The 17,314-nt window shown below is 46.1% G+C and overlaps 2 protein-coding genes and 1 non-coding gene across 14 annotated transcripts in view; 1 reads left to right on the forward strand and 2 right to left on the reverse strand.

Annotated features, from left to right (window-relative positions):
- Positions 1 to 13,215, reverse strand: part of ATP11C (ATPase phospholipid transporting 11C) — a 181,223-nt gene extending 168,008 nt beyond the window's left edge. For 7 of the 12 annotated variants that reach the window (XR_002340696.1, XR_002340697.1, XM_021080199.1 and 4 more), the window contains exon 1: positions 13,040 to 13,215. Coding sequence is in view for 9 of the 12 variants with exons in the window: in XM_021080199.1 (XP_020935858.1) it covers positions 13,040 to 13,207 (168 nt within the window). In the remaining 3 variants the exon portion in view is untranslated. Of the gene's footprint in view, positions 1 to 11,418; positions 11,631 to 13,039 lie in introns of those variants that run through there. The other 5 variants (XR_002340698.1, XM_021080200.1, XM_021080203.1 and 2 more) reach the window with 5 other exon arrangements.
- On the reverse strand, positions 1,499 to 1,578 carry MIR505 (microRNA 505). The gene has a single exon (NR_038578.1). It is a non-coding gene; the product is annotated as a microRNA 505 (primary transcript).
- LOC110257749 (protein transport protein SEC31-like) overlaps positions 13,537 to 17,314 on the forward strand; it is a 450,026-nt gene continuing 446,248 nt past the window's right edge. Inside the window, exon 1 of the mRNA XM_021080205.1 lies at positions 13,537 to 13,658. The gene's annotated coding sequence lies outside the window, so the exon portion shown is untranslated. The remainder of the gene's footprint in view (positions 13,659 to 17,314) is intronic.

Below are 17,314 nucleotides of genomic sequence, written 5' to 3' on the forward strand. Positions count from 1 at the left end.
ATCCCATCCCAGTTCCTGTACCAAATCCTAAGACTGAGGACCACCATCATTGGAATCAGGGGTTTCAGAGGAGAGCTTCTACAGGGAGATTCCTAGAGCTATTGCTTCGGAAACAAAAACAACCTGATTTCTACTCTCAGTGGCTCCCTTTTTATTTTTATTTTTTTGGCAGCGCCCAGAGCATGTGGAAGTTCCTGGGCCAGGGATGGAACCCAAACTGCAGCAGTGACCATGTGGAAGCCTTATCCACCAGGCCACCAGGAAACTACCATGTGCTCCCTTTCTTAAAGTCTCAATTTCACTATAGCAAACATAAAGCATTGAAGACCATGGTTTCGGTTTCTCAGCTGCATTTAGAGTTGGAACCTAAGCCCTCTAAATTAACTGGTTCTCTTGCTCTAAATGCCCTAAGCAGTAACTCTGCCTGATTGCTCAGGTAATTGTCCCCTGCTCTAATGAGGTTGCCCATCCCTAGAATCCCATGGACTTCAATCCTTTGGGTTCCCTACCACCTAGTTCACAAGCTGTCTCCTCTACAAATCCCTCCTCCTCCAGCCACAGTTGCCAGAGTGAGATCAGGTGCCCTCATCTGCATGCCTGCAGCACTTACTGTGTGTGCCTTCAAGAGGATAGCAGTGACGGCTTACTGCCTTGTGAGGTCAGTCCTCTCTGTGGTCCTCTGTCTCTAATAGATTGCAAGCTACTGGAGAGCAGGACTGTGCATTACGCACCTCCTATGGCACCCAAGTAGGGCATGAGTGTTCAAAGGAAGCTTCTGATTCACATGGATGTTTTCAGAAAAGAAGCGAAAGTAAACTGTGCACTATACTACCGATCCCTTAATCCATATTACTGCAAACTACATTAATTGTGAAGCTTAGAGAACATCCCCACTGCTTACACAACAGGTGTAACTTATATAATCTGCTCTACCCAGCTGTTACTTATTCGTGACAGTTCCCTCCTAGCTTCTGCTCCCCGCTGATCTGCAGGATTACTGCATCTTTCAGTATGATTTCCTGATTTATTCTTTGCCCCAAATCATAAAAGAATTATTAATTTTCCTTTTTGATAACAGTAAAAAAAAAAAAGAAAAAGAAAGAGAGAGAGAGACTGAAACTTAAGAACAACCAGAGAGCTATCCCTGGAGTTTTCTATGACCATAAAGCTCAAACAATAATCCTGAAATAAATTATTTACAAACATTACCCTAAAATTCATTTATTAGCCCAAGAATTTTATCTAATGTTTTCCTTCTGACAGCTCTTCCTACATAATCATCCTTGACTAGATACTCTTCGTGCTTTTTGAAACTGTTACGCAAAAGGATTTTTAAAACTAGCTGCCTATGAGCTGAAAGCTAGCCATGTATAGAATGGGATGAATGAGTGATACAAATGAATGTTGGAACTATGGATAAATTGCTGGAACATGGAGAAGTGGAGGCAGTAACAAAAGTCCCAAAGTCAGAAAAAAATGAAAATCCACGAACTCAGTGATGCTCCAGAGAGGAAACCAGCAAGTGTTGACGCTAACCTGGCAGAAACATCAATACTTCCTGGCTCCCCCACTGAGTGCATCAATTTACCACCGGCAGGCTGCTCTTCTGCTGCAAGTGACAAACAGTGAATGCATTCAACAATATGAAAAGGAATAACCCATAATCCAGAAGCATGGTGTGTGTAGCAATGAAAAGAAGGTGATGAATGCTGGGAGTCTGAGTGCAAGACTCAGTTCTGTTGCTTGGTTGGCTTAATGGTCAAGGGCAAGTCATTTCCCTTCACTGAAAAATACCAGGATTTCCTAACTCGTAGTAAAAAGTTAACACAGCAGGCCTGAGACCGCTATTCTTAAAAAGGTCTGCTTGCAAGGTTAATACTCCTGACACAGACACAGTTGGTATCTGAGGTCCCCACCACCCTGAGGCTCAGTGTGCCTAAACTATTGGAACAAGCAATACGATTTGTGCTAAATAGCTGTTTTCCTTTTCGGAGTCTCAAATTTTGGCATATACCAAGCAGAAGGTGTGTGTCTAGGTGACCACCTCCCAATAAAAACCTGAGCACTGAGTCTCTAAATAAGCTTCCTTGGTAGATAGTTTGTTGCTGGAGGAATTAAACGCAACCTGTGTGACTCCAGTGGGAAAGGACTGTTGAGAGCTGCCTTCCTCCAGACTCGGCCTCTTGAGCCTTTTCCCTTTGCTGACTGTGCTTTGTATCCTTTCGCTGTAATAAACCATAGCTCCGAGTCCAACTGCATGCTGAGTCCTATGTGTTCTGCCAGTAAACCATCAAACTGGGTGTGGCTCTCGTGACCTCCAACACAACTGGTATAGTGTTGAATAGCCTACCAAACATTTCCAACAACCCTGCAAAGTAGGTATTACGTTCAAACTATAGATGAAGTTCAGAGAACAGAGTGTACACAGAAAATAGTCCAGTGTTTATTAAATACAGGTGTTCCCAAATTTGAGTACCCAAGGAACCACCTAGAGTGCCTGCTAAAAGCGCAGTAGGTTTGAGGCCCAAGAATCTCTAATAAGCCTTCCAGATGATTCTTATGCAAGTAGTCTAAGGACCACATTTTGAGGAACACTTTGATGTCTATGGACTACAGTGCCCAATTCCCAAGCTAAGCAGTAAAGGGCAACTAGGATTTGCACTAACCCTTTTAACAAGGTTAAGGCTCTTTGCACAACAAAACTGTTTCCAAATCCCTCAAACTCCACAATTCCTCTGGTTGCTCTGCCTTCTCACCACAGGTATCCACACCCAGCTGATGGCAACTGGGTGCAGAGGACAGAGAGTGCATTACATCTCCAGCACCAAAAACTAAGTGGTACCCTGAATCCAAATAGTACACACTTCCCACAGGAAGTCAAGAGACAGAGAGCTCTTGGGGAGTTCACACTGCACCTCTGGTTTTCACAAAGATTTGATATGCTAGTGACAACAGGAAACATAAGCTTATGCATGGGATTGAACAAAAAGAATAGGAATTTTCTTACAATTTGAGAAGCTGAAGACAGTGTATTTACTAAAGTTTTCTATGAATGGCCAACAAAGAGGAGGGCACTGAAGATATAATCTTTCTGGCTGATGGAGAAAACCACCTCAAGAAATGAAAACTGGAGTTCCTGTCATGGCAGAGCGGAAATGAATCCGACTAGAAACCATGAGGTTGCGGGTTCAATCCTGGCCTCACTCAGTGGCTTAAGGATCTGGCGTTGCCATGAGCTGTGGTGTAGCTCGCAGACAGGGCTCGGATCCCACATTGCTGTGGCTGTGGCGTAGGCTGGCGGCAACAGCTCCAATTAGACGCCTAGCCTGGGAACCTCCACTGCCGTGGGTGTGGCCCTAAATAGACAAAAGACAAAAAAAAAAAAGAAATGTCAACTTTTTGATTACTTTTTTTTTTCTGGTTCTTTGGGCCTGTCTACAGCATGTGGAAGTTCCCAGGCTAGGGATCAAACAACGCTAGATTCTTATCCCACAGCGCCACAAGGGAACTCCAAAACCTTTTGATTATTTTTTAAGTAGGCATGAAAGTATTTTTTTCTCATTTAGAATAAATATAGTGTAATATTTTTGTCTACTGAAAGGGACAAAAGGGTTACTTTCGGTGCCATACACTTATTAGTGGCCCAGTCTGAAACGCTTAAGCTCCTTGGCTGATCATTTCTCAACTGCTATTACTGACTCAGACTGTTATCAGTTCAGAAAGTGTTTACTAAGCATCTACTGTTTACGTGATGCTATGCTAAAGACAATCATTATTAAGAAAATGGCTCTGATTTTTCCAATACCTAAGAGACTAGAAATATATAGCCGCCATAATACTTTAAGACAACATATAAGGGAGGAGCCTAGAAAAATACACGCTAGGAGCTCCCCCTGTGGCTCAACGGGATCGGCAGCATCTTGGGAGCGCTGGGATGCGGGTTTGATGCCCAGCCTGACATAGTAGATTAAAGATCTGGTGTTGCTGCAGCTGCAGCGTAGGTTGCAACTGCAGCTCAGATATGATCCCTGGCCCGGGAGTTCCATATGCCGTGGGGCAGCCAAAAAAGAAAAAAAAAAAAAACCATGCTATTTGCTTGAACAGGGCAGCCTTTATCATCTAGTAAATAAATATGGGGCAAAAAACTGATGACAAACTGTACTCCACAAATGCATATTAAGGGTGTTACTTTCGGTGTTCCACTCAAAAATCTGGATATCCATGGCTCAGCATTATCTATAAACCTCAGATAACCGGGAGTTCCCGTCGTGGCTCAGTGGTTAACAAATCCGACGAGGAACCATGAGGTTGTGGGTTCGATCCCTGGCCTTGCTCAGTGGGTTAAGGCTCTGGCGTTGCCGTGAGCTGTGGTGTAGGTCGCAGGCATGGCTTGGATCCTGCGTTGCTGTGGCTCTGGCATAGGCCAGGGGCTCCAGCTCTGATTTGATCCCTAGCCTGGGAACCTCTGTATGCCACGAGAGCAGCCCAAGAAATGGCAAAAAGACAAAAAAGACAAAAAAAAACAACAACCAAAAAAATCTCAGATAACCAATAAGTCCCCTGAGGAGTTCCCTTGTGGTTAAGGACCCGGCGTTTTCGCTGCAGCAGCCTGGGAACTTTGCACATGCCACAGGTGCAGCCAAATAAATAAATAAATAAATGCTCAAAAAAAAAAAAAAAAAAAAAAGTCAGCCACCCCAGCAATCCCTCCGTGCATCACAGTGATTGTGGGGTTGTCTGCCAATGTGCTGGCACAGGGCATCCCACACCGGTATCTGCAGTGCTGAGTACTCATTCATCATTAAACTGCATTAGCATTAGCATATGCTGCAGTCCTGCTAATGTTTGTTTTACAATCACCACTGATATACATACTCTAATAAAAGGCCAGGAAGGTAAGTGTTCAGTGAACGGAAATAAACTTGAAAACATCGCCTAATTCATTTATAGAAGCCACCAACCTTACTCCGCCCAACCAGAAAATTCCCGAAATCTCAAGAATCCCAGATGTAAATGATTAATCCATATAAAGCACTAGATTTGTACAGAAAACTCCACCACCTTGAAGGAAAAAAATCTGTGTTTTTATTTTGTGTCCCATGCTTTCACCCTCTTTGGGAGAATTGATCAACCATGTTAGACAAGAAAGCAGTCAGCCTTAAGGACCATTTTTCATCACACAATAAACCAGTATTTGAATTCACTCATCGGCTAGTTCTTTGCATATCATCCAGGCACAGTTATGGATCTCTCAAAGGCCACTGGCCATCTTTTACCTCCCAGAACCCCCACTGACCCGCTGCTGGTCAACTGGCAGCCCTGATGAGGAAACAAACTCATCTGGACTACTGCATCAATATGAACATGGCCGGCTTCACCTGCTCTAATCTCACCTCTGCTAAAAGCTCATTAAGAGCACTGGAAACTACCTTATTAACAGGCACTCAGTATTACCCACTAAAGGCAACCCTTTAGTGGCAATTCAACGATTACAAACAATAATCGTAAACAGAATGAGCAAAGGGTAAACCCTCATAGAAGGTATTTAGAAGACATTCAGAATTTTATGTCGCTTAATCAGTAAAAGGCAGAGCAGGGAAAAAAAAGCCAGAACTTGTTTTCAGGTTATTTAAAATTTATTTCAAATAACAGTGATTCATTCCTAAATAGGTTTCCCACTTTACATAGGATCAGGCTAACATCTATTTGCAAAAGAGCTGTTTGCCATGTATAGGCCATAGTGAAGGTGTCAAATGCAACAAATTCCTTTTTATCTGAAATCCAAACAACCAGAAAATAACCAAGTTTGTTCACTCTATTTTTGGTAGAAAGACAAATGACAAGTAAGTAGATAAAAGCAACTTAATCACAAAATGCAAGTTGTGTGGTTTGTCACCAATATGTTACAGAACAGTCACCATGTCCTCTATATCTATAGCCGTGATACGATGACAAAGCTCATGAACACAGCGATTTTTGTCTCTCTTGCTTACCATTGTGTCCCAGGGCCTACCACAGTGCCCAGTACATAACAGGTGTATTTAATATTTGTTGAATGAAATAATGCTCTGCAAGATCATAAAATGGTGTAATCATCTAAGATTATACTATGGTCAGTATAGCTCTGTCATTAGATAGACTCTAATACTTGAAAAATTAGTAATCAGTATCTAATATACCCCAATGTTTAGGTTCTGAGCTCAGTTCCAATGTAGGGTGGGAGCTGTTCCCCACACCAACAAGCAATTCTCAGACAGCTGGGTGTCCTGTAATTCAACTCAATTCCGACACTATCGGCCCAGAGATAGCATCAGATACCCCAGGTTAAGGGCTCAGTCCTACAAGACACCATACACCAACAGCAAGTCCAGGTTATCACCTGTGTTTCTGAAGGAGTCCAAACGGGGGGTGGGAAGGGTGTCCAACAACCCCCACCTTGAGTTTCAGACACCAGCCTCAAGTCCAGGCTGTTACCTGGACTTCTGACCAGCTATAAATGAGGTTTCCACGACATCTTCCTAGGGTTTGATTAATTTTCTAGAGAGGCTCACAAAACTCAGAGAAACATTTTACTCTAACTAGACTACTAATTTATTATAAAAGGATAGATATAACTCAGGAACAGCCAAACGGAGGAGTTGCATAAGGCAAGGCATGGGGAAAGGGCACAGAGCTTCCATGCCCTCTCCAGGTGGCACTCTCCCCCATCTCCATGAGTTCACCAACCTGGAAGTTCTCTGAACTCTGTCCTTTTGGGTTTTTAAGGAGGCATCATTACACAGGGATGATTGACTAACCTGTTGGCCACTGGCGACTGAACTCCCTCGCCAGGCCCTTTACCCTCCCCAGAAATCGGGGGTGGGGGGGGTGGATGCACTGAAAGTTCCAACCCTCTAATCGCAGGGTTGGTTCCTCTAGTGACCAGCCCCCAACCAGAGGTGCCTTTCCCCAACTCACCTCATTAGCATAATAAAAGACACTTTTTATAGCTCTCAACACCGGAAATTTCAAAGGTTTTAGAGTTCTGTGCCAGAAACAGGGACAAAGACTAAATATAAATATATTTGTTATTATAAATCACAATATCACATCCAATTATCTAGAACTCTTCATTCTTTAAGCTTCATAAGAAAGAATTTACTATAAATACCACAGTCTACAAATAGAAACTATTATTTATGTGAAATATATAAAAATTACTCATTCAACAAATATTTATCAAACATCTACTAAGCACCAGGCACTGTGCCAATTGTCCCTGCCCTGGCAGCTTTCACAGTATTGGAATGCCTCATCTTGGGAAGCACAAGTAGGAGATACTGCACACAATGAATGGATTCCCTAGGGCATTAGGGATTGCCTCCCTTGAGGTGGAGAAAGACTAATTAGTGTAGGGTGCCACATGAGTTAATTAAATATGGAATTAAATAATATAATAAAAGGTTGCTTTTAGCAGAGACAAATTCACCTGTTAAACCCAGCCACGTAATAACCACCTGGTGGGAGCCAAGATGCACAACGGACCATTTGAAAGGCTTACGTAAATGCAAAAATACTGTAATACATACATTCAGATATATTTCTTTTTTAATTTTTTTTTTTTTTTTTTTTTTTGTCTTTTGAGGGCTGCACCCGCCACATGTGGAAGTTCCCAGGCTAGGGGTCTAATCAGAGCTGCAGCTGCCAGCCTACACCACAGCCACAGCAACACCAGATCCGAGCCGTGTCTGCAACCTACACCACAGCTCATGGCAACGCGGGATCCTTAACCCACTGAGCAAAGCCAGGGATCAAACCTGCAACCTCATGGTTCCCAGTAGGATTCGTTTCCGCTGCGCCACCATAGGAACTCCCAGATACATTTCTAAACATAATGAACTCAACAATATTTTCCATGCTCAGCAATGTCAGATGAAGGATTTTAACAAAGTGAAACAACAACACAAAAAGTTTAATTAACATGATAATTTAAGGAGGAAACAAAAACCTGCTCCTAAAAGAAAAATTACTTGAATTTTATTAATTACCTTCACATATTGCTTCGCTAGATTGGCTTGGCCTTAGACTCAAACTAATAAATTAGCTACCTATTTCATAAATTCTTATTTTGAGTATTTTTGAATTTTCTTATTTTGAATTTTCATTACACCTTATACAGTCTAATTTCTTTCCAGTCCTGGGCCTCTTTGACAAATATGAAATTTTCCATGTTATACTATTACTACCAAAGCAGTTTGAGAGCTTCTAGAATCTATACATTTTTTCTAATATTTCAACCCAAAACTTAAGCTTTTATCACTGATCTAGAAAATCATACCCATTTAATATCTGACAAGCTAATTAGAATAGTATTCACTTAGCCAACCCCCCCCCATCTACTTTATTGAGGAATGACTTATTTTCAATTGTCATCATGAAAGAATTTAGTAAGTCAAATGGGGGGAATTCTTGCCACTTAGACTCTCATTAAACCTTTAAACCCATGTGAAAATGTTATTGTAATCACTAGGAATTTTACGAAGAGTAAAAGACAGATAACATAAAAACTCCCTGACCTTCAAACTCTAGACTTCCAATTAAACATGCTTTTAAAAGAAATTAATTGTGTAGCCAAAGCTACTATTATTTGTTTATTGTATTTATGGAGAATGGAGATGTTGACTGGGAACAGGCAGTGTTTTTATTATACTCACAGACATCTAACTCTTCAATCTTTTAAGATACCCCCTACATACCTAAATCCTAAAATACTACACCAAATCCACCAATTTTTTTCTACCTCAAAACTGTCAAAAGGAAAGTTATAATTCATCAGAAAGGAAAGACGACAATTACTAACGGCAAAAATATCAAGGCCATGTCTTAATGCAATGAATCACTATTCCTTTTAGCTTGAAACTGGAGAACCTGGGGAAATAAACGGCATTTTTTAAACGATTCAGCAAACACTACTGAACCATAGAAGATGATACCACTTCCCACATCAGGTTTAAAATGCAAAGCCCTGTCCTAACGCGTAGTATGATGTCTGGTTTTCAGTGACCAACAACTACAGTCAATTACAGATACTTATGTACACACACAAAAAAAACCACACTTAATTTTGAAAGGAATTCATAGCCCCTTCTCTGAAATATAAAAAGCACACAACTCAGCCTACCTATAAATTGCTGTGCAAATCTCAAAGTCCAACTTAAATCTTCTGTTGTATCCTTCTAGTGATTTAGATGGGAGGGCCACCCAAATAATCTCTACCAGATGAGGACAGCGTTTGGCTTACTGATTAAGGGGGCTAAAATTTGCCCCTCCCTCCCCATTTTGAAGTCATTCTTTAGCAGTAAGTATTTGATAGCATGTTTTACATTCAGTCCAAGAGTTTGCAGATTAATTCCTTGCCCTAGGCCTAGGGCTCAGATACAACTCCTGAGAAGCTTTCAGCTCATTGCTCTGGTACAAATTCCGGAGACCTACCATAGTCATGGTTGCGCAGGAAAATGTGAGCAGTCGGGTATTTCAGCAGAACAATGAGGTCAAAGCTTTGGTGTGAGCGTTAAGTGATTCTCTGCAGAGACCTTGGATGGGGATGCAAAGTACTAGCCTCAAACCTGCAGGCTGGCACCTCAACAACTGCTGCAAATTCTACTGCATGCCCTAGCTTCTCTGGCCAGCACCACTTCATTACTAGACCCACACAACGCAGATCACTCTTCGCAAAAGCAAAGCAAAGAGGGCTTTTGACTAATGTGTGGGTTGTTTGGTTTCAAAAGCTCGAATACTTTAAAAAAAAATAGGGATGCCATCATCTCAATTTTGAGCTAATGAATTTATTATGAACCAGAATCCAGTTGTTCTCCACTCTAAGAGTGTCATGTGAAAACATAATCCTTTTCCCAAATATTACAACTAGTCCTCTTTGTCACCTTTCCCTTTTTGTCACCTCCCAACAACAGTCCAGGATCACAACAATCTACATGAAACAGCTATGAAGTACAATGCTTTTTAACCTCACGAAAAACCAATTTTAGCCATCTGCTTTAGCAAAGCATCTGGTCAGTATAAACCAGTTCCTACGGATTTCAAGATCCTGATATGCACAAGCTCTATTGCTCTGTGCCACAGGTAAATCTGCCCCAATTTCCTAAGACACGATTCTGGCTGAGGTAGACATTTAGAAAAACATTAACATGGCACTACTATAATAATAGTCTCCTAATCCTAAAAGACGGTGTACAATTATTTCATTTAGTCAGGAGACATCTGTCAAAGTTTCAAATGCAGGAAAAAATGAGAGCAAATTTATCTGGCGCTTGAAAAATGCTTCGATTTGGAATAATCGCAGGAAAAGAGCCAAACCGACAAGTTCTCACACACAGTAAGGGGTGGGCGCGCACAGCACTCAACCATTTTCCCTAAAGCCAGGAAAAAAAAAAAAAAATCAAAATTCACAGATGAACCCTTTCTTTCCCATCATTGGCAGGAATAAAACCCTATTCCCGCCGCCTCATCTGGCAAAGTTGCTCCAAATAGCAGTATAGAAGTAAAAGGTCCCTGTTTTACTCCATTCTTCGTGTACCCTCCTCTAGGAGTAAACAGGTTACTCAAAAGTCAGCAGCCAGAAATCGCTTTTTCCCGATGCCAAACTCCCTCGGAAACCAAAGTCCCTTTTCCGGGGATCTGGAAGGGGGTCACGGTGGACGGAGGAGTCCAGCCGCAGCTCGCCTTCTCCCCCGGGTCAAGGTCTGGGGCGTTCGGGGCTCGGCGAGGCTTCTGAGCCGGCGCTCGGCGGCGGCGGTGCAGCCTCCTCGCGTCTCCACGTCCACCAGCCCACCGTGACAAGCGCCCTCGCTCTGCCGAGACCCTCCAGGTGAGCTGCTCAGGCTGGATCGCCAAAGTTTGCGGGGTCTCGGGTCAGCAGCCGCCCGCCGGGAGAGCCCGGGGCAAGGCTGAGTCCGGCCCCAGCCTCCCAGCCCTCAGGTCCTTTTTTGGGCCACGGTGACAGGTCTGGGTTTACCTCCATGTGCTCGCGGCAGAGGAAACAAAAGAAAGCAACCTCCCCGATAATAAAACGCCATCTTCGACTAACTGGCAAACCGAGGGGCTCCTGGGCCGGCCCCCCCACCCTCCAGCCCGAGGGCCGCCCCCCGCCCGAGGCAGAGTTTCTAGCAGCCCGGGGAAGCTCTAGATAAACGGTGCGGGCTCGGGGTCCGGTGGGAGGGGGTGGCGGTGCTCCGAGAGCCCCACCTGCCTCCCCACCCTGGCCGCCTGGGCAGTGTCCTTCCGTTAAAATGGAAAAGCTGGGGGGCAGCGGTGTCTCCGGGAGCTGCAATCTGCCCCTCGGGAAATTGTTCTGAGGGACCGGGCGCAGGGGCTGGCGAGCGAGCAAAGCGGCGCGCGTGGAGCCGCAGCGAGTGTACTTACAAAACGATTAAAGCTCCGGCGGAACATCGCGTCGAAGGCTGCCGGGCGCCGAGCTGGGCTCTACTGGGCTGTCTGGGAAGGTGCCGTCCACAAAACACACTGCGGCGTGGGCCGGCGGCGCGAAACGGACGGCGAGGCTGGCTGCCCGGCCGCCCGCCCTCCTCGGCTCTCGGCTCTCCGCACTCCCCCCGCCCCCCGGCCGCCCGCGCCCTCGCGGCCCCCGCCGCGCCGCCCCGCCCCGCCCCGCTCACAGTCCGCCCCCGCCCCCCGCGCGGCCCGGGGGCGGCAGCCCCGCGGCTCCCCCGACTCCAGCCCCAGCCCCAGCGCCCCGCCGCTCCCGCAGCGGCCCGCGGAGAAAGCGAGCCGAGCGCGCGGGGGAGGGATGGCGGAGGAGCTCTAGGCTCCTCCTGCGGGGAGGGGGCGCCCCGATCTCTCCACCGGCGCCGGGCCCGGCACCCTGCCGTCCGCACTCTTCCCCGGCGAGGAGCCACCGCCCGCCCTCCCCGCGGCCAGCCCGCGTGCTTCCGCCCCGCTCGCGGCCACAGGGGACCCTCCTGAGGCAGCCCGCGCCTCACCTCGCCTCAGCCCGACACTACTCCCCTGCCCCGGCCCTAACTCGTCCGCGGCGCCGCTTCGCTCACAGCCCCTCCTCGGTCCGCAGCAGGCGCGCCGCCCGCCCCGCGCCTTCGTCCCGCACCCGGGCTGGGGAGCCACGGTCTAGCCCGCCGGGCCGCCCCGAGCCCGCGAGGCAGCCGGGCTCCCCGCTTCCCGGCGGGGCGGAGCCGGGCTCTGCGCGAGGAGCGGGGACCGGCAGGGCGCTGTGGAGACCCCGGCGCGGGTGGGGCGGGGCGCGGGCCGGGGGCTTAGTTAGGAAGGCCGCCCCCTCCTCATCTGTAAGGCGTGGGTCTCCTCACTTCCCTCGCTTCGCTCGGCTCCCACCTACGCGGCTTTCCCTCCTCTGATTCTCTCTCTCTCTCTCGTCCTGCCTCCCCACCTAAACCGTCTTACTTCCACTTTCTCGGTGAGGTTGTAAAGTCAGGCTTTGTGTCGTTGCTGCTGCGCAGCAGGGCGGGATTTCCCTGCCACCCCCCTACTCCAACCCCTCCCGTTCGCCCCCTCCCCCGCGCTTCTCGCAGAGCATCCTGGGAGTTGTAGTCCCGCTGTGCCCGTATTCCGCCTCGTACCGCGGGCTGGGAGCTCCCCCACTCGCCCGCACCGGGTTTGCCCAGAGGGTTGAAGGAGGAAGCGGCTGAGACCTGTGGGCCGAACCGCGGTTCTCAGCTCGGGCTGGATACGGAGGCCAGGAGCGCTCGGTGGATTCCCCGCGGTGGGAAATGTGAAAAGGATACGTGAGGCAAAGCCCCGAATGCCCAGAGCCTTCCCTGGGAGGCGAACTTTGTGCACCGGGAAACCCTCCACACCCTCGGCTCCTAGGTTAGGACTGGCATTCGCGAAACTTTAAAAATTTCGTGTGGAAGCCGAGACTAGAGTTGCCACGAGACTGGCCATCCCAACCCCCACCCCGCCGGGTTTGCACCGCCCTTTACGGCGTGCCCCGAGGCTGTTGGAGCCGAACAGTCAGATTCCTCTGCAGAAGTAAAGAAGAAATAAGTAAAGAGACCTTTCCGGGAGCCTCCGCCGCGCCACCCTCTCCTGCCAGTGGAGACAGGGACCAGCTGCACCATGGGCCTCGCCTTGGGTCGCGAAAGGCCTTGACTGCTGGGCACTGGCGCTTCTCCTTTTCCCCTCTGGGGTTTCGATTCATTTCAGTAGACATTTCCTTGGACATTTTCTTTGTACCAGGCACTGTGTTAGGGACTGGACAGGGCCACGTCTTCAAAGACTTCCCCAACGTGGCGTGGCCAGGGTGCCCACGTGCAAAAACAACAGGTTAGAAAGTAACTGGCTACTAGACTAAGAGGTTCCCAGTGCTCCGAGCACTGGTGCATCTGAAAAGGGGATCTGAGAAAACTTCCGGCCGGAGGTTAAACTGGACCGTGAAATGTGAGAAGGCTCTAGAAGGAGCCCGGAGGGCAAAGTCCAGGGTGCAGGGAGAGGTCGGCGAGAAGTGCAGAACTACCCACCGCCTGGGCAGACGCCCAGCATGTGTGGGCGGGAACGGCGGGGCAGAAGGAACTCTAAAACCCACAAGGACCTTCAGAAACACCCTAGGAAGTTTGCACTTGATTGCGTGAGCCACGAGTAGCCCGTCCTTGCAGTGCAAATGCAGCAGACTTAAGGTATGTTCCCAAACTGTCCTAAATGCCAAAAACCGTGCGTTTCCACTTCTTTACCTATTACAGTTCCTTGTGTTTGCTCACACTTGAGGCTCGATCTAGTGGTTTTTAAGATTTATGTTGGATGTCTATTCATCAGATATTATGAGATCTCAGGTTTTGTTCTCTGCTCTTTCAAGGATTTATTTTCAAATAGAAAAAGCTTCTCTTCTGGCTTTATTTTTATTGAGCAGAGCGACTAATGTCATTCAGTTCAGTCATTATTTGTGAAATGCCTACTATGTGGTAGGCACGAGTCTACCTAGAGGTTATTGTCATTTGTTCTGGGCACAAGTCTAGAATTCTTATCAATAAAATAAGTAAATTTAGACACTTGGGGATGCAAGTGCTTACTAGTAAGTAACAAGTAATGTCTTGCCATATGCAGTTTTGTTAAATAAGCGGCAAAAATGTACTTAGCTTATGGATTCAAATAGATCAACCTAAAAAAATTTGGAGAAGAGGCAATTGTTTTGCTGTATTCTCTCACCCACCATTGTGTATCATCTTACATGCCACTGCTTTGTTGCCCAGCTTAAGAAAGCTCAGCTTTTCGGATCTCCCAAGACACAGCAGTGTTGTTTGACATATTTTCATTTATTATTGTCATTCCACCATCTCTATGTCCTCCTAATTGATTTCGTCACAACACCTATACTCATGGGTCCACACTAATTTGCTTGACTGCAAAAATGCAATTCTACATAAATCAAATATGCTCAGCAAAACATGAAATTTATGCAAGGTAATGTCTTTCCATATCCAAATTCAATCTGAATTAGAGTTACTCTCATATACATCCTTTAGAATTACTTTCCTTTGTGAGTTCTTTTTTTTAAAAAGACAAGAAGAAATTATTTTTGTTCTTTTTAGTGCCTCTTCACAGTTTCCAAAGAAAACCCAGGTGTTGTAGAAAGCTGTTGTCAATGCCTATGAAAAGCAGACCGTCAGCCAGCATTTTCATTCGGCCAATTCCATAAACAGAACTGCAAAAACTAACTTCCTCCTGTCTAAACTGTCAGAGTGCTTGGTATATCACACCAATTCTTGTGGTGTATCAGCTGATTGTAGCAGTGGCCCCCGTCTCCTGCAGATAGGTGTTCAGAGGAAGCAGTCTTCTGTTCTTCTTACCGTCTTGACTGGAAATAAGGTGTACTGTCTCAGAAAGCGAAGGGCAGGTGTGCTGCCTTCACCATTTTGATTCTGCTGTCTCACTTCTGTTCAAGCCCCTCAGCTCTTCTTCTCTATCACCTACCCGCCTCGTTCTTTCCCACCTTCTATCTCAACCCCTCCGAAATCTCGCCATGGCAAATGGGCAGAATACCCACTAGGGTGCTGGATGCAGTCCACGTGTGGGAAGGAGGGGGGCAAATTGTTTCTGGGGTCAGTTGAATGATCAACAATTCAGGGATCCAGTGGGAGGGGGATGGTGAGGAGGAGGAGTCAATGCCTCCATCTAATCCAAGGCAAGAAAGAAAGAGGGAAAGAGAAAGGAAGAAAGAAAGGAACTGAAACTGCTATGTTAGCACCTATATCGCTGCCATCAGCAAGGTGAACAAATTTAATGGTCTCTGCTGAACTTGTCCAACTCACCTCATAAGACTACCTTTTGCCCATTTGAAATGTCTTTCCCTTTTCCAAAGCTGGCCTTAATGTTTATTTTAAAACCAGTTTTACCCATATCTTCCTAATTCTTGGCCCTCTCCAATGCATTCCCCACCTTGCAACCACAGAAGTCTCTGGAAGACACATCAGATCAAATCATTCTGTACTTAGGACTTTTCAGGAGCTTCTCACTGCTTTTAGGATACATCCCAAATCTTGCCTTAACATCAGCTACAAGGCTCTGAATTCTCTGAACCCTGCCTTCCTCTCTAGCCACTGGTGAGCCCTCTCTCCCCCTTACTCACCAAGCTCCACCCCACTGGCCACCTTTTATCCCTTGAGTTCCCAAAGTTCCTTTTCTCCTGACAGCTTTTGTACTTGCAACCATATCTGCAGGAATGCTTTCAGAGCCTTTGCTATTCATCTTTCAGATCTCAGTTTAAATGTCACTCTGTCAGATGGGATCAGGGCTCCCTGTCATAGTGCTCCAAATAGCCCGTATTAATTACATCGAGGGTACCGTTCTGACAATTGAGGTTAGTAGTCCTGGAGAACAGAAGTCCAAGGGGATTGTGGATGATCTCATATTGTTTTGCTTTTGAAAAAGGGGAAGTAGGCGTATTCTAGTAATCACGATATCAGAGGCAAGCAGGGTTCTAGAACTGATGACTATTAAGAGAATGGGGTATTTTATTACAGTGGAAGGGAAGAGGCAATCACTAGGAACTACAGTGAATTCACTGGGATATAATTGGGCCTTCAAGATTCTGAGAAAATGATTTCTCAATCAGAATTCTACATTCTCCTGAACCATACTGGGAGGATAGGCAGAGAAGAGGTTAGAGAGGATGTGGCATAAGAAGACGAAATCTTGATCTTTTCAAATAAGAAGTCACGAAGTCAGAATATCACTATATTTTATTTAGAAGTAAGGAGGTCAATATTAGAAGAAACAGCTAAAATAATGAACAGTGCTTGCCTCTAGGAGTACAAATTGAGAATAGAAAAGAGTGGGGTAATGGACTTCTATTTATTTCTCTTGATAAGTCTTATGATTAATTTTTAGATATGTAAGTGCATTATTTTTATAAAAATAAAAATTGGTTTGAAAATGCAAAAAGCTTTTGGACACTCAGACGGGAAGCAGGAGAGCATTCTAACAAAGGGAATGGCAGGATGTGTTGGAGCTCCCATCGTGGCGCCGTGGAAACGAATCCGACTAGGAACCATGAGGTTGTGGGTTCGGTCCCTGCCCTTGCTCAGTGGGTTAAGGATCCGGTGTTGCCGTGAGCTGTGGTGTAGGTCGCAGATGAGGCTCGGATCTGGCATTGCTGTGGCTGTGCTGTAGGCCAGCAGCAACAGCTCCGATTCGACCCCTAGCCTGGGAACCTCCATAGGCCGCAGGTGCGGCCCTGAAAAGACAACAACAAAAGATAGAATGGTAGGATGTGGAGGTGAAAATATTCAACGGAATGGTAAGTGGCCCTGCCTACAGGAGCAATAGGTCCATGTTGAGGATTAGTATATATTATACAACTTAAACTCCTTTCTCAGGAAGCCGCTGGAATATACATTCCCTCATGTGAGTAAACCGAGAAAGAGGAAGATACCCAGAAACAGGGAATGAATATTAAAAAGAGGTGAAGGGACTTCCTCAGGTGATAATGAAAGTTTTAGGTCGACGGCCGTGAGGCACACCTAGAGACCAGCCAGACCGGAGGGGAATCGGAAGATGGAGGGATATGGGAGGGATGTCTGTAGAAAAAAGATTGTTTTTTAATTAACTGATAGATACCTGATGTGTCTGATCACGTGGAGAGTGGTATGCAGAAAGGTTTTTACAGATGTGAGAAAACTGGTAGAAGAGGTAGTAGTCCATGCATAGCAGACAAAGCAAACAAAACCAAGGCAGTTTTTAACTCCAGGAAAAACTGAAAGTTGCTCAAGAAAGTAAACGGATCAGTGTGTGAAAGACTGATGTTTATTCACTTACGCATTTCAACGAATATTTATTG

Source organism: Sus scrofa, chromosome X (assembly GCF_000003025.6).
Source record: "Sus scrofa isolate TJ Tabasco breed Duroc chromosome X, Sscrofa11.1, whole genome shotgun sequence".
Classification (NCBI taxonomy): domain Eukaryota; kingdom Metazoa; phylum Chordata; class Mammalia; order Artiodactyla; family Suidae; genus Sus; species Sus scrofa.